The following is a 27,168-nucleotide window of genomic DNA, read 5'->3' as shown; positions in this document are numbered from 1 at the left end:
CACACACAGAGAGAGAGAGACAGACATGCACACAGTTGTGACGCTGTTCTTCACAAGTTGTTCTCTTTAGAAGTTAAACACACATGATTAAAACTGTGCCTGATTGAAGGGTGGAAATCGGATCCAGTGAAAGACATTGACAACCAATAGGAAACGGAGAGCCTTCTTTTTCCATGGGAGGCCCCAGGAGGCGAAGCCAAGCCGCGCGAAAGCAACACTAGAGCTGAGTGTGCGCGAGCTTCAGCCGGCAGATTCAGCAGCGGGCTTCACATCGCTGACTTTTGTTTCTTACTAAATACAGGCAGAAACCCTTGAATGAATGCGGCGCATATTAATTAGGTGAGTGTCCCTATTCTTTTAATTTCTATTTTGTGTTTACCTTTGCCTTAGAATATTATGTAGAGCTTTTGGTCACGTTAGGTGGTTGTTCTCAAAATGTATCGCCAACCTTGGCACAGCCTATAGCTAGAAGTGGACCGTTTGTAAACAACCTTATGCATAGCCTACCTCTTTACAAAGGTGAGTAAACACAACTCATTGTGAGCTATGCAGCTAATATATCAATTATTTACGTTTGTAGTGGGATAATCGTAGTGCAAGTTCACTGCGGAGGTGTTTGTACCTTTATGAATGAAAATGTTTCAGGTCGACTACCTCGGTAGGTTTAGACGGTCCATTCATTTTATTCTTCCCCCAATCCATCTTGATATAGGGTGGTCGGACGGCACACTCCGCGGACAATTCTGGCTAATTGCTTATCAATTAAAGTAGAGCATTAGCGTTGGAGAATGGATGGGATTCAAGACCAACAAGTGCCTTATATTAAATCCAATGTGAGTGAGAGACACGTTTTTTTACGTATAACCCGAGACCAAATAACAAATAAACAGCACTTAGATATCAGGAAATTGTTATTCATTACTGTGTTATTAAGTTGATGTAAAACCTGCAAGCTGGTCACTCAGTTGGTCGCTCAGTCACCTCCTCCATGTGCAGATGTATGTACGGATAGCATAATATTTGAACTATTACTGTGTAATACATGATGTTATATATTCAAAGAAATATTGTAATAACGTTATTACTAGTACTAAAGTGTTGCATTYCCTCTGTAGTTATAGGTAAAGAAAAGGGACAGGGGCAAGTTTAAAAGTGTGTGAGATGTGTGATTGATGGCCATCTATTGCTCTCTCAGCTGTCATCTGTGCTAGTACACAACAGAATCACTCCAGTGGGAAACATTGATTTGTTTCCTCCCGTTTAGAGGCCACAAGGGAAGACGTCTTGCAGCGAGAGACCAGCAAATGACAGAAAAAGAAAATTAATTAACTCTGACCTGGCCCTGGACACTGAAGGTAGGTAGAGCAGAGGGGAGGGAAAAGTTAATTTCACGGCTTCTTAACATTTGGCAAAATTCAATTGGTTTGTGGCCACCTGCACTCGTAAGCAAAATCTCAATTACAACACATTCACCTGTGAAGATTGCAAGTAGCATCTGTCAGTGGCTACAGACCCAAATTGAGTTGTTATTAGTTACACACGTGCCTCTGAATCATCTGGCCAAGCCTCCAATGGCACTCTAAGCCTATTAGCCTGTCATAGTGGGGGGAATTGTTTCTGAAGCTTTTTTGTCATGTTTTTTCTTCCCCTCGATGATTGTCCTCCATTGTTTTATTCTCYTAGAACTCTTCCAGGACCTCAGTCAGCTGCAAGAGACCTGGCTGGCGGAAGGTAAGTGTTTACACATTTACTGTAGTGTCAAAGCTCAACAAGCTCACTTGGTTTAAAAGACAGAGTAAGAGAATTGGAGAAAGGGAAAGGGAAAGGTAGAGATGTAGAAAAAATTGGCCTCAAGTTCCATTCCTACTAACGTGCAGTCCAATTAAAGCTTGTGTGGAAGAGGCACCTTGTGTGTCATGCATACATTAGAGACTGTGATGAGCGTGGTCTTGAGGGAGACTGAGGAGGCTCTACCCAGAGTGTCATCACAAATTACCAGGAGAAAGCTCTCCGCTGCTCACTGTCTCTTCTGCTTTTGGCAAGAGCTAACGCACGCAAGCCGCCACCACCGCACCACCTCCACCGGTCCTCTACCATCTCCTCTCTCTCACTCACTCTCTATCGCTCTCTCTCTCTCTCTCTCTCTCACACTCCCTCACTCATTCTCTTTCTTTTCCTCTCAGCGCAGCTCTCTAAAGATCATACTCCATAGCTGTAGTATCAGCTGTCTTCTCCGTTTCTTTATTTTTCTTTTGGAAGAAAAATAACGGATTTACTTGTTTTTTGTTGAGAGTTTATTTTTTGTTTTTGTTTATTTAATAATTTTTTCTAATGGCAAGACTTGCTCTGTGTGGTATAACTCAGACGTGATGCTTCAGGATTTAAGCGCGGGTGTCTTCTTTCCGCCCTGTTTGCAGCACAGAAGTTTTGGTTAGTAAAGAATATTGATCATATTGTGCCTGTACCATTTTCGTGAGATGCATGTTTCCTGTGTTTGTGCATGTCTAAGTTTGTAAATGTATTAGTCTGCTGTTTGTATCTACATTTGATCTTCTGCTCTTGAATATCATTTACATATTGAAAATGCTTTTCTTTGCATGGGACATTTGCATTAGTTTCTTCTTTACAATTGATTGCTAATAAGCTGCAATATGCATTAACAGAAAAACATGGCCTTTTATTCTTTAAAACTTTTGTTACTACATTTCTGGATGTTATTATTGCTTTGATTACATTTAGAGTGACCTATAAATTATAATATGCAGTATGTCCAATCTATGTTATTGGCATTAGGTTTTAAAAAATGAAATCACAAAGTTTCTGACTCTGAGTAAATAGGGGTGTAAATATGAAGTAGGATGTGGATTCAACGTGTGAGTTCTTTGTAGCTTCTATAAAAGTCATCTACATGACTTTTTAATCATTTTAATTTCCCATGTCAATATGATTGTATGCATGCATGACAAATCTTGAAGTTTGTACTTGCCGCTTGCTTAGGGACCAAAACAAGCCCACAACATTATGTGCTGTATAATTTGGTCCCATCATCTTAACTCGTCTTGTAAATGCACCATGAGTTCCCTTTCTACACATAATATAACTAAGTTTATCTCTGTATGTGGGACATCTTTCTCAAAAAAAATGTAATAAATGTATCCAATTTGTAAGTCGCTCTGGATAAGAGCGTCTGCTAAATGACTTAAATGTAAATGTAATGTATCCTTTATTTAACTAGTCAGGTCAGTTAAGAACAAATTCTTATTTAAAATGACAGCCTACCAGGGAACAGTGGGTTAACTGCCTTGTTCAGGGGCAGAACGACAGATTTTTACCTTGTCATCTCAGGAATTCGATCCAGCAACCTTTCGGATACCGGCCCAATGCTCTAACCAGTAGGGTACCTGCCGCCCCAATGCACTGCATATTTACTTTTCTCCTTATATGCACTACACATCATTGATTTATGTGGACTGCATTATGGAAGACAAAAACATGCCAACATCTTGTGTCAGCTAACTATTTAAAACAAATATCGTTTGGATTAGAATTAGGCTACATTTGGTATCAATAATGCCATCATTCTTTTGTTGTTCAATCTATGTCAGTGTCAGGGCTTTTGTTCTTTGTTGGTCTCTCAAGCTTTGAGGGGAATCGACATTTGATGACAGATTGAACTTTTGATGATTTATATTCAGATCACATATTTGAAATTCATCTAGAAAAATGTGTACTTGTGGTAAATTGTTTAGATATTTTCTTCAGCTCTACTGTTGCACTATATTAGTATTGAACAAGACAACCTGTTTCTTTATCCAGTAGGCCTTAGTCTCTACTGGCAGATGATTCTAGTCGTAATGTTAAGGTCTAAAGTGTAGATCCTTAACCAATAATATACATTTTTATTATACTCTATCAACTGTGATGTTTTTCTGGTAAGTTTTTTGAGGTTATCTTATTACATTTTCCAAAGAGGTAGAAAAATATTTCTCCCTGCTTTGCACAGGTGGATAGGCAACTTAATCATTGATGAGATTCATCTATTCTTTAATACATTTAAAAATGCTTGCAGTGTAATTTAGGGGTTTTAAAAATGAAAAGTATGCTTTGAAATAGATATTGGAATACTTTACCAGCTACTCTCTGCCAGTTAGATTATGAAGTATATACCGCAGGGCTTGTAAAAGARTARRATGTCGTTTTAATATTTTAGTATTTAAGTGGGRRAAAARGGCCTTGGTTCCTGATATAGATATKACTGTAAGGAGTACAGTTCTGYATGTCRTGGATCAWTGTGATGTACGTTTCAAGATTGAAGTAGATTTAATAAATGACTTCCTGTCCATTAAGATAAAAAGGAATACCTASCTACCTATTTCAAAGATTTATTCATTCAGGTAATTGGAAATAAGAGGAGGAATTATGGGAGACAGACTGAATTTCCGACATCACAAACCGAGAGGTTGAAGGGTTCTTAACCTGGCCATTTTGGCCAAGGCTTTTTTTCTCTCTCTTTTTGGGAGTTCTTCAAGTATCAATTTCACTTTGAGATCTATTCGGTGAGGTTGCCGCAATTTTAGAATACTGTAATTTTTTTAAATAAAATTTTGACACAAATGTGAAAATGATAGTTGACGTAGTCTGGCCTATTGAATTCAAAGTTTTAAAAGGAGACGGTAAATCTTTTCCTCAGCCCGTTCTTTTCATCTCAGCCCTGTTGTTGGCGCGCTAGCTAGATTTGTTTGAAACCGAACACCATCAGACACACAGCACTTGTAGGTACAGGACCATGATGGTGTTGGGCTGGGATGAAAAGAACGGGCTGAGGAAAAGACAAAGGATGTGCCACTACTGCTCAGGGCCTGTGTATGGGGCTTTGCTGTTTTTCTTTTCTCTCTTCTTTTCTCTCTTTCTCTCTCTCTTTTTGTGAATGGCGGCAGAGTTCTAATTTTGGTGCTCTCCCCGGGAATTGTTGCAGGGATCAGCTGGCCCATTCACAGACTGGGTCCAGTGACTCATACATCCTGCTGCAGCTCCTGGCTGCAACATCACTTTGTCCCCCTCTCCTTTCGTTTCCGCCTGTCCGTCKCCATCCTTCTTCCCCTCTCGCTTTGAACCTTGCGACTTTGTGATGTCTGCAAGTGCGCGTGTGTTGCACAGTGCTAGCAAACTTGAGGTAGAAAGAAGTTGTACACGGTTGTGGTTGAGACGTTGTTGTTTTTTCTTTGAGTGGTCCGGCTTGCACTGGGTGAAATGTTTGCCAGTCATGGTCTTGTGATGGAGCCAGTATTTTGAATTGAGAGAAAGTTCTGGTCTGTAATTATTTATAGTGGCAAGGTATGACATTATTTTGCACTAAAAGGTGCTTTGTATGAAACGGTTCAAGTTCTTACAATGGCCATATTGATGCAGAAATCACAGTGCACACCACACACCCTCTACAAGAGGGGGCATGGCTGGCACAAAGAGTTGAAGTCAGCAGGAGCACAGGGTTTTACAATTATACTTCAGTTGCTGTTATGTTGATCTTTATCACTATACAGTATTGCACCATACAATACAATTCATCTTTCCATGTGTGTATCAGAACAGTGTACTTTATTGACAATTGTTTTATGGTGAACATTAGCTCACACAAGGCTTGACCTAATRGTTTTTCACTTGTTTTTACACAACTTATATTGTGAGAAAATAGGAGTTTTTCTTTTTCTATTTTCTTGGATTGTTCGTTTTCTCTCGTTTTGAAAAGTGAAAAGATCCTTTTGAAAGGGAATATACAGAACAACTTGATCATGTGATACAGACCTGCCTCGACATGATACTGATTCAGTGATAATGAGAATCCACCTCTTTGTGCGCAAAAATAGACGTGCTAATGACACATTTACATTTCTCATATTGCCATTTGCCACAATTCTCCAAACTCGTCAAACTTCAGGGACCTAAAAAGTACAAATATGTGTGATATAAATATGTACATGCCTAATTGGACCCTGTGCAGAGCAGAGCCTTCATTGTCTTAGCATTAGCCGAAGGCACAGGAGTGTGAATGATAGGTGAAACACTCTGGATTGGAGCAGAGCTGACTTGGCAGGTACAGGTGGATTCAGCAGTGGGGAAGAACCCAATTAGCTACTGTTAACAATGGGTGTTATTGCTATCGGCGTGGAGATAGCAAACTCCTGAAGCTACAGCATCATCAAAAAACAGACTAGACAACCCCAGGACATATGTAATCAAGAGAAAGAGGGGGAAAAACAATACATTCTTTCTCCCTAGAGACCGTTATTTTAACTTTTAGCTACACCGTTTGCATTCTGTTTGTCCATCGGTGCGTTATACCTTGGATAAACATTGGGAGGATTCTGCGGTTACATTGCTTTGTTCGTGAATAGATAAATGTCCATAAAGAGATTTTTTATGTCTTTAGGGGCTTTTCGCCAAAGGAAAGGATTGACATGGTTAGACTGGATATCATGAGTCTGTTGTCCATCGGCATGAAAATCACCTTTTCCTCTCCTCTCTGCTTCTTTCTCTAGCTCAAGTTCCCGACAATGACGAGCAGTTTGTCCCAGACTTCCAGACTGAAAACTGTGAGTATATGATGCCACAATGTTATTGTATTTGTATATGTATGTGTGAGTCTATGTGTTTGTGTGTGTGTGTGTGTGTGTGTGTTTGCACTTGTGTGTATGTGTGAGTGTGTGTGTTTTTCCATGTCTCTCAGTACCCCCACCTTCACTCTCACATGTGCTCTCCAGAGAGCTAGTCTTGCGGATTCGCAGACAGGGGCAGAAGAGAGGGGGTAGAATAGGTAGCTATGATATTATAGCACTGGGGTTTATTTATGTAGAAAAACATCAAAATATTTTGAGTCGTTTGCAATGAGTGATAATAATCAAATAGTGTTTTATATATATATATAATAATCTCAAACTCAAGTATTTTATCCTCTGTAACTGTCAGTATKTGTTGTGGTGGTTATACTGGAAGAAATCCAATATATCTTGACATAAATGCGCTATACATTATAATGCACTTGGTGGCACAGTACAATGAGCATTTAAAGTGAGTGGAGACGAGGCTGTTGTTGGCACAGTGTGGTTATGAAGGAAGTCAGCCAGCGTGGAGACAGACATGGAGTGAGTGGAGCTCAGTGGGATCCAGTGCTAGCACATGTCTTTTAGATGAGCCAAAAGGCCTGTGCAACAGTGAGAAAGCAGGAAACTGTGTCTGTAATGACCATTACCCCCCTTTATCACTCACATGTTTGATATTCACCTCAGAATATTTTATTAATTTCAATACTTTTATTTTTTACATTTGTCTCAAGGAACTGTTTGGTTTTGAGGAACCTCCTACCAGTTTCTCTGAGCTCCATAGACATACAGTATGGTACATATCCACTATAGGATCCAAAATGGTTGCACAGTAACATCCATAAGGTCTTGAGGTCCCCATGTCCTTCAAAGCCATCCAGGGCCCATCGTGTACATTGTAGTAGGAGACTGCTGACCATAGGAAACGTCCTGTTGGCATGCCGGAGCAGACTGGAAAGGCACAAACAGATGGTGGGAGGGAGGGTGAGGGCACCGTGGTTGGGCTCTCGAGCAGGCGTCCCAGCCTGCAGTACTCCAATATGGGTTTCACCAAGGAGAGAGTGAGAGAGGATGGTGGGATTGTTTAGAGGTCAATAGAGGTAAAACGAGGTGTATGACATGTGCAGTCCGTTCATTCTTACAGTATGAAGAAATATACATTGAGAACAGGTGGAAACGTGGCAATAGACTTTGAGAACACTGTTGATCAAGCTGATATTTTTGACATCTTTTTTTGCGCTTCACAGAGAAGCATTCATGTCCTCACTTTATCACCTCACTTGTGGACAATTTTTCCATGTCCATCAACCATACTTAACATCACATTTGAAGGGGAAACTTCCAGACATTGAATCTTAAGGCTTTGCACATGGAGGAGACATTTTCTTTGTCTAATACCTTCAATGTTAGTGGTTTCCATGCTCTCATTAGCATAACTTAGCAGGGTATGAGGAAGTACTGTAGGTGGTGTAAAATGAGACCACATGTAATCAGCAGATAAGCTACTAACATTATCAGTAATGGCAAGCACTTAGTTTGTGAAAATTGATTCCCCCCCCCTGTTGCTATTTTATGAATGGACTGGAGAAATATCTGCCAAAAGTAGACTTCACTSTAAATGCCAAAATACACAGTTTGTAACCCAACGCACACAACTGTTGCCCTCAAGGGCGTTTTGTGGTAATTTGGAATGATTGGCACCAAAATGACATTTATTAGCTTGCAGCTAATATAGTGGCTGTATTGAGAAAATTCACTGTGAACGGCATAGCTGGTTGGGAGGTATTTCAAATATGATTTAAATAAGGGAACCAAAATAATCAATGAAAGAGATTGTGTGCACTTAAAGTCAAGTCAGAGACAAAAGGCAAATAGACTAAAATCTGTATTTATAAAACATCAATGATCAAAATGTTGTTTTGAACCAAATGTATGCTTTGGTTTCTAAATAAGGAATAGGGCCAAACAAAATATTAAAATGCAAATAATGTGGGCAAGCATAACGCATGTTCATTTTGTACAGAAAACCAGCCAAAGAAATTGACAGAATATTTGAGAAATTCAAAATGAAATCCATTCAAAATGATGTAATTAACTGTGGTAAATGCTTGTTCTTATGAAACACAGTCATTTAGGTAAATCAATCTGTAGATAATCACAGCAATTTAACATTGATGGACCTGACATTCAAAAAGGTTTATCTGTTCTCGTTACAGGTGATGTCTTCCATATTGATTGGTGTACATTTGGCACCCCACTGATAAATCTATGGTGACATTTCCATCTCTATTTTAGGTGCCTCTCTTTAGGTGCCTCTCTGAGCTGTTCTTAACATTGTAGCGCATTCAGTTCATTTGCATATTAAGCTACTGTGTTGTATAACAAAAACCTAATTTCATAAACCATAATTATAGTGAACAAAAATATCAACGCAACATGTAACAATTTCAAAGATTTTACTGAGTTACAGTTCATATAAGGAAATCAGTCAATTTAAATAAATTCATTAGACCCTAAATCTATGGATTTCACATAACTTGGCAGGGGTACAGCCATGGGTCGGCCTGGCAACCAGGCCCACCCACTGAGGAGCCAGGTCCAGCCAATAAAAATTAGTTTCCCCCCACAAAAGGGCTTTATTAAAGACATAAATACTCCTCAGTACCCCCACCCCCCTCATACGATCCCACAGGTGAAGAAGCCAGATTTGGAGGTCCTGGGCTGGCGTGGTTACACGTGGTCTGCGGTTATGAGGCCGGTTCGACGTACTGCCAAATTCTCTAAAACGACGTTGAAAGCAGCTTATGGTAGAGAAATGAACATTACATTATCTGGCAACAGCTCTGGTGGACATTCCTGCAGTCAGCATGCCAATTGTATGCTCCCGCAAAAATGTTGACATCTGAGGCATTTGGTTGTGTGACAAAACTGCACATTTTAAAGTAGCCTTTTATTGTCCCCAGCACAAGGTGGACTTGTGTAATGATCATGCTGTTTAATCAGCTTCTTGATATGCCACACCTGCCAGGTGGATGGATTATCTTGGCAAAGGAGAAATTGTCACCAACAGGGATGTAAACAGAATTTCAGAGAAATAAGCTATTTGTGCGTATGGAACATTTCTGGGATTTTTTATTTCAGCTCATGAAACATGGGGCCAACACTTTACATGCTGCATTTATATTTTTATTCAGTGTATGTCCATTGATAAATACATGTACATCACAAAACAGTAAACAATAMGTCTCTGTTACTTATTGTCCCTCTTGCCGTAAGCCTTTAATTAGCCAGATAAGGCTGCAGCCTCTGTGTCTGCGACGCCTGTGACGCCGTTCGACCTCGTCAAAGGTCTCCCCTCAGGARGTACCACTTTGACCWCCGATCGATGACCCGTAAAGGTCGCRCCCCRCCGAGGCCAGCGAGACCTGTGAACATCCCCTGTGCTTTGCCMCAACRTGCCCCGTGCATCAGTCCCCTGGGACCCAGGCGTCAGATGGGGTGTTGACAGATCGMCTCCTCCACACAGAGAGACTGTGACACTGTCACACAGGCCAAGCTGTCAGTCAGCAGTGAGAAACTCAAAACATCCGCTTCTCTCAGCTCCTCAACCTCTAAACTACTTCCTCAGTCATCAGCCCCGGAATGGACTTGTTTTACAAGGCCCATTCAAGAAAAATATACACTGGGTTGGCAATCACCCATGTAGACATTTGAGCATGGTTTTGGCCTGAATAACCAGAGAAAAAACAAGCAATTTTTGTTTTTTGTTTAGTTTGATTGATTTTCACTTCCCTTCATGATCGCTATCTACTTTGTTTTGACGACCCAGTGTGTCTGATACGGATTTTAACATGAAAATTGACCAACCTCTGCCTGTCAACTTTAACGAGGAAATGATTGTGCCCTATTCTCTGCATAAGTAAAGCACTTTGGGTTTATACTCTCCTCAGTAGTTGTGCATGTGCCTGGTGCAACCGCGTGTGCATGTTCGTGCATGTACGTAGCCTACATGTGTTTATTAGCGATGACACACTAGCTCTCCAGGTACCCAGGACTGACTTGATCCTGACTGACTGGGTTTTCATCAGCGTGGCCAAGTGAATTAGTGTTGATCATGACTCAAGATGATGGGACGTTAATCAGGACTGATTTGGCACTTAACAGCTTCTTAAATGCACAGGCCACTGTGGGGAACTGGGCATAGGTACAGAGAGTGGGCTCAGATCAATGGGCCTTGTTAGTGTTGTCTGGACATTATTGGCAGTTAGCTGAAACGTGATATGGATTTAGTGGAGTCTAGCCCTGCTTTGAGATTGTCATATTTCAGGAAGGAAGAGAGTGAGTTACAGTGAGTGATGAAGACTGGGATTCTGGACTTAGAAATAGAAATAGTCTGCATAGATCCCGGCCCTGTCCTTAGGGAAAGCATTGGAGTAAGATGAAGTACTGGATATGCTTTTATGTATACCTATTACCCAAGTGTTGAGTAAGGATTTTATATGTGGTGGAAGGGCCTTCGAAATAGGTTTACTTTCCATGGTGATATGACTATTGTACATTTGGACATATAGAGTACTGATAAATAATGAATGAGTTACTGAATAAATGTTTCAACATCACCAATCTAATGTACCTTTCTACCTGTCTCCTCTCCATCCCCCTTCCCTCTCTCTCACACATACATGTCGTAGTGGCATTCCACGGACTGCAGCTGAAGATCAAGAAGGAGCCCCACAGCCCCTGCTCCGAGGTGGGCTCCACCTGTGGCCAGGAGCGGCCCTTCAAACTCCACTATGGGGAGAAGTGCCTGTACAACATCAGGTAGGTAAGCCACAGCACCAGTCACTTTCCCCTATCTGGAACCAACAGAGCCAGATTGCAYACAAAGAAATAGACTAACACCCAAAAATGAACATCATAGGTTTTGGTGGTTTGTAAAATATCCTGTGGGATATTGAAGTAGTATTTATTTTACCTGTAGCGAAATCTCACAAGGATTCTGYAGGTAAATGTGGTTTGATGAAAATTAAAATGAATCACATTTTGTAGTCTTTTTTCATCTCCACAAGTCCAATATATCTCCACGCTGTTAGATGGATAATGACTGCTTCATTATGATTGCTTGATAAACTACAGTACTWCTGGCTTCCCACCCTGTTTTCAAAGTTGTATTACTTCCATTTTGAAAATTCAAGACATTGGAATTGCAGCCATTCCCTATGAAACAAAAGGCCAGGTGCTGTGCTAAATGTTTCAAGTKGGATGCACTTGACTTGGGGAATAGATCTAGGATAATATACTGTCTACCTAAGGTGCTTTTTCAAATGAACCAAAATGCCGATGGCACAATAATTGCCTAGTTACGTCAAATCTTGAATTGATTTGACTTGTGATATATGGCATTGTGGTATATGCTTGCGATATTACAGTGCCGTGTACGTCAAGGGTCATCTTGAAGATGTATTCTAGAAGAGGAAACACAAAAGTATTTTAAACCCTAAACATACGCTAAAATATCTATATTTTCTTAAAGAAGGAAAATGTGTCAAAATTCAAATTCTAAATTTGGTGCAAAAAGTTTTTAAACTGTCATTTTGACAATAACTATAACATAAAAGACGATTGGATATGTAAAAGGATAGCGTTCAAATACTAGGCCACACTAATCAAATCAAATTGATTTATATAGCCCTTCTTACATCAGCTGATATCTCAAAGTGCTGTATAGAAACCCAGCCTAAAACCCCAAACAGCAAGCAATGCAGGTGTAGAAGCACGGAGGGGGGGTACAATGGCTTCTGTCAAACGGCATGCGTCGACATAATGTAAAAACAACAACAGACTGATCCCTCCACCCCGTGTGTCTCTCAGTGCCTACCAGCAGCACAAACACCCAACAGGCATGAAGCCCTCCAGCCCAGCGACGCCCCCCTGCAGCAACCCCGTGTCCCCCCTTCATAATGGCTCCCCCACGGCCGTCCCCACCCCCAAACCAGACAGGACGTACCCCCACCTCCAGCCCCTCCCGGACAGCACCTACTCCATGGACCACAGGTACTGTACTACACAGCTACTGTRTACTGTAGGCTACCACTACATCATCTTTAAACTGGCACTAACAAAACATTATCGACATAGTTTCAAGTGCACRTTTTAMGTTTATTTGATCATTTTAGTACATTCAGTACAGYTTACCAGAATCTAGATGTACCATTCTAATTAKACACAASGGKTKKWWWAAWTKKYMARSYTTWRGKWWWARMAWKKKKWWTTRWKKYMRKYCKWYYKKYYYMAWYSGKTWWYMWKRAAAWTTKKKRAAAWKKWAWWTTTTTKSCYTTKTCAGATTTCGACGTCAGCTGTCGGAGCCCTGCCACTCGTTCCCCTCCCCACCGTCGATGTCTCGGGACGGAAGGCCCATGTACCACAGACAGATGTCTGAGCCCAACATCCTGTTCCCCCCACAAGGCTTCAAGCAGGAGTACCCCGACCCCTTGTTTGAGCACCCTGCCATGGTGGGGGCGCCCATTCCCCCCACGTACCCCCCGTCCATGATGATCAAACAGGAGCCCAGGGATTTCACCTATGACTCAGGTGAGTGGGCGTAATGGGTATCTTCTTCTTTTTTTGGGGGGGGGGTGGTCAGAGAGATACAGTAAAATATGTTGTATTTAATATTGCGGTGTCATTATATTATTTGGTATTTGGTATTTTATTAGGATCCCCATTAGCTGTTGCGAAAGCAGCGGCTCTTCTTCCTGGGGTCCACACAGAACATGACAAATGAGATAATACAGAACGTTAATAGACAAGAACCGCTCAAGGACAGAACTACACACATTTCAAAACTTCACACGTAGCCTACATATCAATACATACAGCCTGCAGGATGCAGGACATGCTTTGTGGAGTGTTGTGTCAAAAAAAGCAGAACATCTCTTTATTACGTCCGGACCTCTCCCCATCTTTACAACTATTGAATCTATAACTAGGGTAAGAGCTATAGAAAAATGTAGCCTACTGTATATTTATATTTTATTGTCCATCATGAAATTCAACCAAAGGACACACTTTTCACTCAATAATATAACCAAATACTTTTGGCATTTGGACCCACCACAGCATCAAACTACCCTCTTTTTAATCAGACCAGATAGTTGTCATTTGAGGAATGGGCCTGTTGATTGGATTAACCCATTATTAGTGCAGGGGGTTCTGGTTTGGGTGTCTGTGCCGGGCTCCATTTCCTGTGGTGCTCTAATCTTTGTGCCTGGTCACAGTCCGCCCCCGCAGGAGGGGTGGTGGAGTGTTCTAACCCCCCCCCCCCTCCCTGGGTCCCTGAGGCCACGTCGGGGCATGAATGAATGAACCTGCACTGGACTGCTGGCTTCATTCATAAGATAGAGCCAAGGAGAGATTACTGTGGAGTGGTGTAATAGTGTGCCCAGTCAGGGTGGAATGTGGCATCCACTGCAGAGAAAAATTTCAATATAAACAGCACTGAGCTCCCTTTGAGTTGGCCTTCTCTCTGTAACATGAGCCCTTTTCAACAGGGACATGTTCATAAGAGAGCGCAACAGAAAACAAAATGTTTCTATGTCCAGGTAGTCCTCACTATTTACATTTGAGTTATTCAGCAGACTCTCTTATCCAGAGCATCTTACAGTAGTGAGTGCGTACATTTTCATACTGTTCCCCCGTGGGAATGGAACCCACAACCCTGGTGTTGCAAGCACCATGCTCTACCAACTGAGCCACACTGGACAGTTTATTTCAGTCGGTTGTCTTCAGTTTGGTGTCTAATGAACATTACCCTGCAAACATTTACACAGGTTTCCATGTATCTCGATGGCATGGATGAACAGAGCGAGTCCTTTTCCAGCATGTTTTATATCCCAGATTGACCATTTAGGGGAATTTATTAGCAGTCATTCTGCAGCTTGGTTACTAGACCAGGCCTGTTGAGAGGATGGGAGGGGAGCCTGGTAATTTCATTAGCAGTAATTTCCTCTACAAGCCCATTACTTTGATGAATTAAATTAACGGGATTAGTCATTTTATTGACCATTCACTTTGTAACTGTTTCGGCTCTTTGATTGTAACCAGCAGCTGTAATGTTGTAGGAGGGCCAGACATATACAGTATAATATTATACTGTTGTAAATAGTACCGGTGAAGTTGTCGGCAGTGAAACAAAGTCATCACAGCCATCATGCTTCACTGCTGAAGAAACAGAACAGGCAGAAAACATGGCCGACACGTTATGCTACATTTACTCCAACGCTGCTAATAGGTTACCTTGAGCTTAGCCAAGACTAAGACACTACACTGTTCAGTACTAGTTTCATATTGTATGCTTGGTGTTGACTGAGCTCCAGTGCGATGCTAGAAGACATGTTCTTTTATCAGGGGCAGTGAGTGAGCAGTAACTGACTGCTCTCAGATAGCTGATACTGTCCTAATGCTCCACTGTCCTAAGGGCTTCTAACACCCATTCTTCCCTGTCTCCAGCAGAAGTGCCTAGCTGCCATTCTGTCTACCTGAGGCAAGACGGMTATCTGGCTCACAGCAGCAGGACTGAAGGTGAGGGATGACACTTGGAGACATGCATGTTGGTTGGGTTATTCATCCCGTCCAAGTTGCCGTTTTCCCAATGCGATTTCTCAACACTGTCTCGTCTCTCAGGCTGCATGTTCGATAAAGTCGCRAGACATTTCTACGACGACACCTGCGTGGTCCCCGAAAAGGTTGAAGGTGAGACGTCCAAGAGGCGACACATAAACTGCTGCTTTCACTTGTAATTTCAATCAAAGACATTTTAAGCCATTGAAACATGTGAAATGACAACCTCCTCCCAACATCCCAACCGTCCCTCCATCCCCCTCCTTCCTCCATCCCCCCTCTAGGTGACATAAAGCAGGAGTCAGGTCTGTACCGTGAAGGTCCAACCTACCAGCGCCGAGGCTCACTGCAGCTCTGGCAGTTCCTGGTGGCTCTCCTGGACGACCCGTCCAACTCTCACTTTATCGCCTGGACCGGCCGGGGCATGGAGTTCAAACTCATCGAGCCAGAGGAGGTGAGAGCATGTCTGTCTCATCATATTCCACATGGAGTATCTTAGTCCCTTCAAGCAACAGTGACCAGATTATTCTGATCATTGAAGTGAGTTTGAGGTGAAATCTGTTCTTCAAACGGTCAGAATAATGTTTTAGGAAACGTTTGAACGAGGCAATGTACCGTACTGACGTTCCTTTTTTATTGCCTCACCCCGTGCTAAAAGTATGAAATCTGATCAAATCAAACACTGTCAACCAGAGAGTGGCCTACTAAATATTTCAATKAACCTGTTCCTAAAAATATAAACGGTGTTGACGGTTCTGCCCTTTGAAATGGAACAGGTCTGGGTTTGTGCGCTCACATTACAGACAGAGAGGCACAGTCAGTGTCCGGTGTGTTGGTAGGGTAATGGTTAGAGGAGTGTGTGTATGTGTGTGTTGGGGGGGTAACTTGGCATCGGTCCACATGGCCCAACTCAGTGGAACCAGCCAGCTGCAGCGAACAGGGGGGGCATTCATACCATCAGGTGACCAAACGCGCTAACTTTGGGCTTTGGGTGGCCGTAAATTTTGCCTTTGGCCCGGGCAGGTGTAACACATGAATGAGCATGAGGACATGAAAGGGGGCGCAATGTTTTTAGTGTTGGGTCCAGGCAGAGAGAGAGAGAGAGAGAGAGAGAAAGAGAGAGTGGGGATGAGAGAGTCAGAGAGAGACAGGGTTAGAGAGAGAGAGAGACAGGGTTAGAGAGAGCGAGAGACAGGGTTAGAGAGAGCGAGAGACAGGGTTAGAGAGAGCGAGAGACAGGGTTAGAGAGACAGAGAGACAGGGTTAGAGAGAGAGAGAGAGACAGGGAGAGAGAGATTGGTATACAGAGACAGTGGGAGTAGGGCTTTAGAATGGAGGATGGGAGGTTGTGTGGTCTGGTAGACAGGTGCTGTAACATCTGCTGCCTGCTCCACTGGGTGGGTGACAAGTTCCTAATGAACACATCCCTGTCAAGGGGTGTGGAGTCTGGTTCCACTCTAATTGCTGTTATTAGGAAATATGGATTAGTAAGCTTTGACATTTAGACAACGTCATTGCATTCTTACCGGGAAGTTGTGTAACAGGGGGTGTGTTATGTTCTCACCTCTTATTATGCACAGGGAATATGTTACAAGACTGAAGCCACTAATCCTCAACTAAACATAATACATGTGATCTTTCTATGACATTCTGGTTCTATTCATTTCACCATGGCCATTTCCCCTTTGTTTATGTGCGTCTGTCTGTTCGTGGATGTGTGTAACAAAGGTTGCACGTCGATGGGGAATCCAGAAGAATCGACCAGCTATGAACTACGACAAACTCAGCCGATCGTTACGCTATTACTACGAAAAAGGCATTATGCAGAAGGTAAAAGAGGCCTAAGGCTGCACCCTGACAAGAGACATATGACGATGGTTCTGCGTTTGATTAGCTGTAATACCTTCTTCTCCATAGYCAACCATGKGCTCTGACAAMTGTCCCTTTGGGGACAATAAAGTTAATCTCATTTTATCTTATCTAATCTTATCTTATCTCCAGGTGGCAGGGGAGAGATACGTGTACAAATTTGTGTGCGACCCCGAGGCTCTGTTCTCCATGGCCTTCCCTGACAATCAGCGGCCCGTGCTGAAGACGGACATGGAGCGGCAGATCAACGAGGAGGACACGGTGCCGCTGTCACACTTTGACGAGAACATGGCCTACGTGCAGGAGGCGGGGCCCTACTGCAACCCRCCACACCCGTACAGCGAGGGCTACGTTTATTAACGTAAAKCCCCAAGACGCCGAACTGCAATGCATTTCACAGTCACTACGAACAGGGGGAAAGACTTTGTCATTCAGAGGACCCCGACTCACCCTCTCTCACAAACTCCACATTTTTTCTTCACATTTTTGTTGACGTCCAAGCCGTACTGCAGGATAGAGAGTGCACTTTATGGACTGACTGACAGTGTGTGAACCTGCGGGGGCTAGCTATGTAATTGGGTCGTTTCAGATGTTTATGTTGATTTTAAAGGAGGGATTCCCCCCCGAGCATGCCGTATTCGTATGAGACAGGACTCAAAGGCCAAAGGTCACATATGGACATATTCCTGCAGTCTAGGCAGGTGAATCCTCAGAGCTTGAAGGAAAAAAAAATTGCCCTGATCTTTTCGACAGTTACAGGAAGCATCCTCAATTATTTCTCTCAGTCCTCTTTTTGTTCAATTGCCCTTTCATCTCCATCATGTGTACTTTCTTACTCATTTAAGTGAATAATGCAATGTATTGTAATGACATGCTTTTAAGATACTTTTATGGTGAAGTGACATAATTATAGACTTGAAACAGTAATGTAATTATACCAATCTTAGTTGACATCTACATGCTGCCTTGCTACCAGTTTTAAACGTGCCCCTTTGCCAATACTGACTGCCCAACAGTACATCATGATATGACTGAATGTTGGGTTCCTTTTCGAAACTGCATTGACTGTGTAGACCTGTAGGAATTCGACACGAAACGGTCAGATGCAATCAAATTCACCCTAAACATACTTTATTATCTGTAATGCAAATGACCTGTATTTAAAAGACAAATGAAGCGGAGACTGTACCTTTATTTAGTCTTTGCATTTTTATGTATATCACACCAGCAGTCGACTTAATGAATTACATATTTAGAACAAACATTTCATTCTGATTTGTCCTACATTAGATGACGCAAATGGTTTTTATGTTAATGATGTGTACCAGTTCAGCCATAACACTAGTTATCCGATATTTCAAGGCCACAATGTGGGAAATGTACAAAACAAACATTCCTTTTAAATCCTATTACACGATGTTGCTTTCCCCTTTTAAAATCAAAGGTAATGTGAGGAATGCATACCGTACAAAAAAGAGAAAAACATGCTAAATGAAATTAAATATCTAACTTTTTCCTTTTTTGTTTGTAGACAAATTATGTAAATGTTGCATACAGGGGTTGCATTTTAATAAAAAGGTATCAGAAATATTTTGAATTTTATAGTATTATAAAGATCCATGTTATATCAGAAATAGGGTTTCCATGTGTTATCAGGTAAATGCACATTGGTTGCTGCTTCTAATTGTAACTGTCATTTTATAGTCTAAAAATAATGGCATCTGCAATTCTGCGTTCTATGTTTAATTGTTTTGTTTATTCATATGTTTTGTTTTATATTCTTCAAAAATGAAAAAAATGAAGTCACCACGATGAAGTTCTGTAAAAAGTATACAGGTTGGGATGGGATTAGCAATAGCCAAAATTCTGTAATAAAATTGTGCTGAAAAACTGGTATATGCGTGATTGTCACCCATGAAAATATATATTTTTTTTACCACGAATACAATATTTTCTGATTTATTTAAGTCTTAACAAGTAAACATTTGTAAAGAGAATAGAAGTATGGGATCTTGGTGAGCTATCTATGGCAACTATTGAAATAGAAAATAGAATTTTGGTCGTAATTTCCACAGCCAATCTTACCACAACCTCTTGTTGCATTAAACACAAATATTCTGTAAGGTTTCAAAACCACATTACTCAGTAGATTTACTGACAGACATAAACACAATTAGAGCAGTTCAACCAAGCATGTGTGGGTTGGTGTAGAGAAGTGCAATGGAGAAAAGTAACTCGTCAATTTCCAGGTTGGTGGGGATACTCTCTACCGCAAAGCATTTAGCCAAAAGTGACACACAAAGAAAAATCAATGTCTAATTTAAAGCACTATTTTTTTCATGTTGTACAATTGTTGGTGTCTTTTATTCCTACTCTTAAAAAGCTGGAGTGTCAGTAATGAAAAAGTAACACTGCCTTAAAGTTATTATTGCCTCGTGTAAAGTGTCACTCGCAAAAAAATCAATGACTAATTTAAGGAAGCGTTGTTTAATTGGTTTCACTGGGGGAAAAATGAAAACGGATGTGTAAGTAATGAAAAAACACAGCTTGCCTTAATTTGTCAGGCCAGGTTACAGGCAAACCCTATTATAGGTCCTACTGTTAGATGTTTTTATTGATTGCCTATAGTGCAATGTATTGCCCCTTTAACTTTATCCATCTGATTGCTTTTTTGAAGCATTTACTAACACCTAACTTTTAATATGATGGATTACATATTTGATTACAGGGTCGTTCCACCAATTCAATGCTTTGAGAAGTGTAACTTGGTAAAAAAAAAGTTGATTTGACCTCATTTTAACATTTTGTCATAAAGAACACATGTTCAACTATACTGAACAAAATTATAAATGCAACATGCAACAATTTCAGTTCATATAAGGAAATCAGTCAACTGAAATAAATGAATTAGGCCCTAATCTATGGATTTCACATGACTGGGCAGGGGCGCAGCCAATCAGAATTAGTTTTTCCCCACAAAGGGCTTCATTACAAACAGAAAAACAAATTTTTGTTAAGTATACATAAAAAACTAGGTTGACCATAACAGGGTTGGAGATTTCATCTTAAATCAGACATAAATCCCCTCGTGACTGGAGGAATGGAAGCGTGTTGTGTGCCACAAGCTTTTAATGTGGCAATTTAATTGCAAAAATATTTCTAGTCTTGTCTATTTATGGGTAACAGGGTTAACGTGGGATGCTCAACCCGCTCAGTTACCCACCACAAACATCAGTCAATGTCCAAAAATAGTCGAACCAGCTCTTCTGATTTGACACCGATTTGACTGTTAGATGTTCAATGTTTATCTGGGATTTTTTTTTTTAAAGGAATAGTTTCACCATATTAAAATGAGAGTTCAGTTCATGTAACAGGGTTGACCTTAAAATGAGGGACAGAGTCACTAATCACATTAAATAAATAATAGTCTTCAGAAATGACTTTATCAAAGCAACAAAATAACTAGGGCTTTGCAATGATGACGAAACGTGGACCTTTTTCACTTTAGCAAGCCTCTGTTCATATGACAAATGTGATTATATGGTATATATTAAAGGACATTTCATTTAATATAGCAGGCATTTAAAATAAAATATTGATGCACAATTTCTACTTAAAATATCAAAAGAGCGTAAAATGCGCTCTTTTCGTGGAACGACCGTACAGTCAAACTTGTGCTTCCGGAAAAAAGCCTTTTTGTTTTGATGCCTCATCAGTTGTGTGTGTCCAAGGCTGTGGTTGACTTTGGCTGTTGAAATGAACTTCACGGTTCCAGAGCGGACACAATTGACTGCGGTTTATTCAAAGTTCCACATTGAAATCCCATGCAAACCTCTGTGTTTTAAATACGTGGTGAGCATTCATGTCATCCGGGAAATTGAATGCCCTACAAAAGAGCACTAAGGAAGAGAGCTTATAGAGATCCTATAACATTATATTTCACCAAGAAATAAACAGGTTTCAGAGAAAGGAGTTCATTTTGGGAAGCCCTCTAGGCTTCACGTATTGGAGCTGAAAATTGCCATGCTAATCCTGTTATCTGGTTACAATACATAGAACATGGTTTAAAGGGATAGTTCAGCCATTTTACATATTTATTTCATTGTCCATATACTGCTTTCCAAAGAAAACACGTATCTTAACATGTCAAATCACTGAACTATCACTTTAAGATATTTTTTTTTTTAAACCTTATGCATTGTGTGACAGTAGTTACATTTTCCCCTTTACTACCAGTCATGCTAATATGGGATGATTCGTGTGTCTCTGAACTGTGATTCTGTCCATTCTGTCCTCCCCCACTGGAGCAAGCAGATGGCCCTTGGTTCTTGAGTCATCACAAACCCATTACGGGAGTGACTCGTGTTCACCGTGGCTGTCTTGATTCGTGCCCGATGGTCCTCGCTATACCTCGCCGGTGTTTGCAGAGGCTCTAAGTTCTCTTTGGGCTTTATGACACGCCGTGTTTGCTCAGGTTAAATGGGTTGTGTTGCCAGCCGAGTCGCCTGATTGGCTCTGACACTGTAGTATTTGACAAGTGAAATGACATTGGGCCACCCCCATGTAGCAAATGTGTTTGGGCTTTCGAAACAAGTGTGCTTTTAATATGGTGTGTTTACCCGTGAAAAAGCCCCTAAGTGTGTTTCTATCTTTCCTGCCAGGGTGTCTTTCCTGCCACTGGTCCATCAGTGGCCAGACCAGTGAGCATAAATCATTCAGGGGTAAATCAGAGGAACAACAGTGGTTTTACAAGGAAAAGCAGGGAGATAATAAAGCCTCTGTAATAGCAGGCCCATTACAGCTGTTGGTACAGTTAAAGGCACTGTCTGCTGATTAAAATAAATAAATAAATAATGAATAGCGTGAGAGGGTTGAGGAGGAGGCTTGAAGCGCTGGGCATCTTGCTATGACATGCATTATATGAACTAGGTCTACAGAATTATAACCTAGGAGAAGCCACTTCTGTAGAGGAACTTTGAATGTCCTTTGAGCTAGCTAGCTAGAAAGCTTGTGTGTTCAGAGCGCCACCAGAATTAAAAACACATCTTACCTTTTGTAGTTAATAAATCCAACGTGAAAAGTGGTAACTAGGCCTATAGTATCCTTCACTAAAATTGAAAAAGTTTATCCATTCTTCTCTAGTTTATAAAAAATCTCTCTCCATAATCTCTGAATCACGCTTGTAACATCAGTAGCTACAGTAAACTATGCTTCAGAGGGGGGAGGGGCAGGTAGCCTAAACACACACAGGCAAAGATTTTCAGCTTGCAGGCAGACACTGGAATAAGTTTCTGATTGGCAGAGTGAGGGCTTTGCATAGGTGCTTTGTTGTGTTCTGTTGTGGGAATATAAAAAAATGTCTGGAACATAAAATAGCATTATTAACCGATTCCTATGCTTTAAAATAACGATTCTGTTCCGGAACAGTGTGGCTCATTTCGTTCTAAGTTCCATTTCTGTTCCTTGAAAAATGTCATTCTTTGCCAGTTTTCTGTTCTGTTCTCTGAACGGGTTCCATATACAGTACCAGTCAAAACTTTGGACACACAAAAAAAGGGTTTTTCTTTATTTGTACTATTTTCTACATTGTAGTGAAGACATCAAAACTTTGAAATAACACATATGGAATCATGTAGTAACCAAAAAAGTGTTAAACAAATCAAAATATGTTTAATATTTGAGATTCTTCAAAGTAGCCAACCTTTGCCTTGATGACAGCTTTGCACACTTTTTGCATTCTCTCAACCAGCTTCAAGATGTAGTCACCTGGAATGCATTTCAAATAACAGGTGTGCCTTGTTAAAAGTTCATTTGTGGAATTTCTTTCCTTCTTAATGCGTTTGAGCCAATCAGTTGTGTTGTGACAAGGTAGAGGCGGTATACAGAAGATAGCCCTATTTGGTGAAAGACCAAGTCCATATTATGGCAAGAACAGCTTAAAAAATAAAAGAGAAACGACAGTCCATCATTAGTAAATACGGAAAATTTAAAGAACTTTGAAAGTTTCATGTGCAGTCGCAAAAACCATCAAGAGCTATGATGAAACTTGCTCTCATGAGTAGCGCCACAGGAAAGGAAGACCCAGAGTTACCTCTGCTGCAGAGGATAAGCTCATTACAGTTACCAGCCTCATAAATTGCAGCCCAAATAAATGCTTCAGAGTTCAAGTAACAGACACATCTCAACATCAACTATGTGAATCAGGCCTTCATGGCTGAATTGCTGCAAAGAAACCTCTACTAAAGGACACCAATAAGAAGAAGAGACTTGCTTGGGCCAAGAAACACAAGCAATGGACATTAGACTGGTGGAAATCTGTCCTTTGGTCTGATGAGTCCAATTTTTAGATTTTTTGTTTCCAACCACTGTGTCTTTGTGAGATGCAGAATAGGTGAACATGTATGGTTGATGTCTTTACTATTCTTACTATTATTCCACAATGTAGAAAATAGTAAAAATAAAGAAAACCCTTGAATGAGTAGGCGTCTCCAAACTTTTGACTGGTACTGTATATACTGTATATATTTATTTTTTTACACACCAATCATATTTCATCCACTAAACATGGGGAATAGAATGAAAGTAAAACATGAAAACACTAATTTTCATAAATACACATTGGCCCTTTAATGTCCAATGTAGGTGGGCCTACATCTACAACAGTTTCATCAATTGCATCGAGCCCATCCAGATTGTGTACTGTATAGGCTGCTGTAATTGTTATCTCCAGTAGCCAGTCACAGCGAATGGATCAAAGGTCTCAGAGAAGCTGCTGACTCCTGAGACGAACAGCGTCGTCTGTAATTGACGAGGAGCCCTCTCAGATCTAGGCATCGCCGGTGGTTCCATCCACACTCATTACACTGTTCCCCCTGTTGATCTGGTTGCCATCTTCCTGTTCTGGACCAGATGAAACACAAAGAGCAGACTGGGGGCTGACTGACAGAAACTGACACAAAAATCATGGCAGTAATAAATAGGGGCGTGATCCATGTTTAGAAAGCTGTGAAATTGGATATTGAGATGCTTTTAGGTGGGAGCGTCGGGTCGAAGTAGTTTCTGACTAGACTGTGGGCACAAGATGATCTGATCATTGGGAATGTAAGACGGGGTAATAATCGCTTGACAGTCCTATCCTTTATCCAGAGGGTGGTTCTGTTGTAGAATGGATGCCCTGCTTATTTTCAATGGGGATTTCTCACATTCATCTCATTTTGTCTACTACCATTTAAATGAGAACAAACGTACTTTGCCATTCAAAGGATTTTCTCAATATGTAGGCCTACCTTTCTTACCGTTTACACAATATCCTTTGTCAAAATGGGTGATGTGTTTAAACAACCCCTTACTGACACTGTGTTTGTGTCTTGATGATGATCTGGGATTGCATGGCAGTATGGCATCTATTGTTCACATAGCTTTGAAGTTATGATTGCTGCCTGCATCTGAAAATTGTTTTTGCATTTAGTGATGATGATGATGATGGTGATAATTTGTTGTTGTACTTATTGCTAGTGTGGCTACTTTTTTCATCTCCTGCCTGAACTACGAGTAGTGAGGGTTAACACTCTCACACGACAGCCCCAACACACCATGTGGCGTGCCACATTCCCTGCCAGCCAACGCTCGACTCCGGAGACGTTTTGTACACACGAACGGGAGGCTGTCAAAACCAACAGTCGAGGCAGGGTTGCCACGACGGCGCCTCGTCTCGCATCTCCTTCTCCGGGTGTCACACAGTTGGCCTGGCGCTCGACCCGTCTCTTCACCTTCCACAATGTCGTTTGATCTCTGCCACGCCAACACCACAGATCAGTCTCACGACAGACCCTAGTACACACAGCCACCCAGTGTCAGTGTGGTGGCCAACCATCTGTCGCCGGGCCCAGAGACCTAAGCAGCGTAGGGCTCTACCTCCTCACGCACAGTTTCCCCTCCCCTGGACCATTAGCTCTGCTACATACAGCAAGTGTATCCAGGGGGGATCTTAATAGGCACAAAATGGAGTCCTAGCTACATAATTCCCATACGGCTGCTTTTCAGTGTATACATACATGATTCATTTTTTCAACCATTTACATGCCGTTCCTCAGCTGTTAAACAAATATTTGTTCTGCCATATAGACAGTAGTGTAAATAATAATAATGACAACACTAAGAAAAATGTATCTGGGAGAAGTTATAAAAATAAGTCTTAATATAAGAGTCACGTAACCCACTCGTTTAATTCCTAGAGAGAGTTTAGTCAGTGCAGAGCCTGGAAAGTACACTAATGTAGTCAGATGATGATAGATGTTGCATGGCTAAATTTAGACCATCTCACATTTATAACGACCTAATGCTCTTAAAATAGGCTTAAGAGGAGAAATAGAGATAGTTTCTGAGACAATTATCAGTTTCTCTCTCTGTGGAGTTTTTACAGACGCGCTCGCTGTGCTAATACACGGCAGCCATGTCAAATCTACTAAATAATGCACCTATGACAATACACCTTCATTTCTTTGTGATGAGAATTTATGGGCCATTCACATGTGAGATTGAGTACAGGTGGTAATATTCTAGTCATAACTCTCTTAAAGTTATTTTATTGTAGCTCAATGTTAAAGTTTCCTTAATGATAAATAAGGTAGGCAGAGAAAAGTTTGCTTAGGTTTGTTAGCTAAATCCAGGACCTGGCGAGATTCTAGGAATGTGCATTGGAACTTAACAGAGTCAATAAAAGGAAGCGAAACCAAAAATAGAAACGCTATGATTTTAAGCCTAACAAAATGCTCCAAATAGTGTACATATCAAATGACACAAGCAAACAATTGTCTGCGGAGGCCTACACAGACCCTGGCCAATGATGAAAAACAAACCCCAGTGTGGCCCCTGTCAGATTTAGAACACTATCTCAAAATACATGTCATAAACAAGGGAGACAAATATATTTCTGAATGTGTTTCTTTGAAGGTGTAAACAGAAGACAGAAGACCAAGAACCCTCCTCTTCTCGTTAACCGTATTGGGAACAACAAAGGCGCTGTGTGATATTGTAAATGGCACACCCAGGCTCCTCCACAAGCTTACATGATGTAACGTCATATATATATATATATATATATGACACTGTAATATATGCCTATATATGGCATGTACGGTATATGAAATATACACAAAACCTGAACAAAGCCCGAGAGACAGCCATGGCAGTGAGTTTGAGTTGACCATTACAAACCCACTCATGTGAGGATCAATTCTGCTGTTGACCCCCGTCGTCTTGTTTTGGCAACAGAGGGCCGAAGGATTTGATGCCGAGCCAGGACAATATGTTTTTTCAAATGCCCCTCGGCCAATATTTATTTAGCTACAAGCTGGCATGTCTGAAGAGTTTTACAGAGCCAAGGCTACTGTGGAACCATGGTTTAAACACAACGAGACTTTAGGATCATCAGGCTTCAAAACCCTACTTGACATTGACCACAGTAATCTACCGCTCAAAGACTCTGGCAGGAGTCTGTCATTTCTGCCCTAGTAAATAACACGACAATGAAATAATTCATAAGAGACAACAACACTTATTGTGTGAAGTCAACCAATGAATAATGTTGCGGACAGAAAAAGAGAATCTAAAAGAAATATGGGAGGTTAAATAAAGCCTATTAGACAGCGAGGAGAATCCTGAATCAAGGCCATCTAGGTGTCGAGAAACACTTGTTAAGTCATTCCTTTAAGATAGAGACAATAGGCACATTAGACACTTTTAACGTTATTTCATTGGCTATTCAGTGAAGTATGAGGAGTAGCCCTGTTGTAAAACACTGTTTACTGTAGCATGGCCATAGAAGGATGGGAGGAGGGAGGAAACGGGTGGTATAGAGAGGCTCTTTATTTATTTATTTTTTGCCTTTAAACAGATGGTTCCTTATGTGCCGAGCGGAAGTGTCTGTTAACTCAGTTGGCTCGCTATAGCGGTGGCTGCTGGCCAACGACAACAACAGGATCGGGGAGTGCGAGCAACAGTGCAGTTTGCTATCTTCAGATGCACTGCTAACAGAAGGAAGGCAGGCTGTACATACTGTTGCACGGCCATCCCATGTCTATCT

At 41.2% G+C, this 27,168-nt stretch overlaps 1 protein-coding gene across 6 annotated transcripts; it reads left to right on the top strand.

Annotated features, from left to right (window-relative positions):
* The first annotated feature begins 206 nt into the window (after positions 1–206).
* On the top strand, positions 207–18,978 carry etv1 (ETS variant transcription factor 1). Of its 6 annotated transcripts, none has more exons than XM_023980525.3 (14): positions 209–339; positions 713–833; positions 1,265–1,355; positions 1,684–1,731; positions 2,365–2,430; positions 6,537–6,590; positions 11,288–11,417; positions 12,468–12,650; positions 12,940–13,187; positions 15,108–15,176; positions 15,279–15,347; positions 15,500–15,669; positions 16,944–17,045; positions 17,217–18,978. In XM_023980525.3, exons 2-14 carry the CDS (start codon positions 789–791, stop codon positions 17,442–17,444), a joined length of 1,503 nt encoding a protein of 500 aa, XP_023836293.1. In that variant the 5' UTR covers positions 209–339; positions 713–788; the 3' UTR covers positions 17,445–18,978. The 6 variants fall into 6 exon arrangements, with proteins under 6 accessions (XP_023836294.1, XP_023836293.1, XP_023836290.1 ...); XM_023980522.3 differs by having other exon boundaries at positions 15,105–15,176; XM_023980524.3 differs by lacking the exon at positions 209–339 and adding an exon at positions 422–519 and having other exon boundaries at positions 15,105–15,176.
* Positions 18,979–27,168: the final 8,190 nt, after the last annotated feature.

This window comes from Salvelinus sp. IW2-2015, linkage group LG35 (genome assembly GCF_002910315.2).
Source record: "Salvelinus sp. IW2-2015 linkage group LG35, ASM291031v2, whole genome shotgun sequence".
Classification (NCBI taxonomy): Eukaryota; Metazoa; Chordata; class Actinopteri; order Salmoniformes; family Salmonidae; genus Salvelinus; species Salvelinus sp. IW2-2015.
The sequence above is the reverse complement of the archived record's forward strand: the minus strand, read 5'-3'. Positions and strand labels throughout refer to the sequence as shown.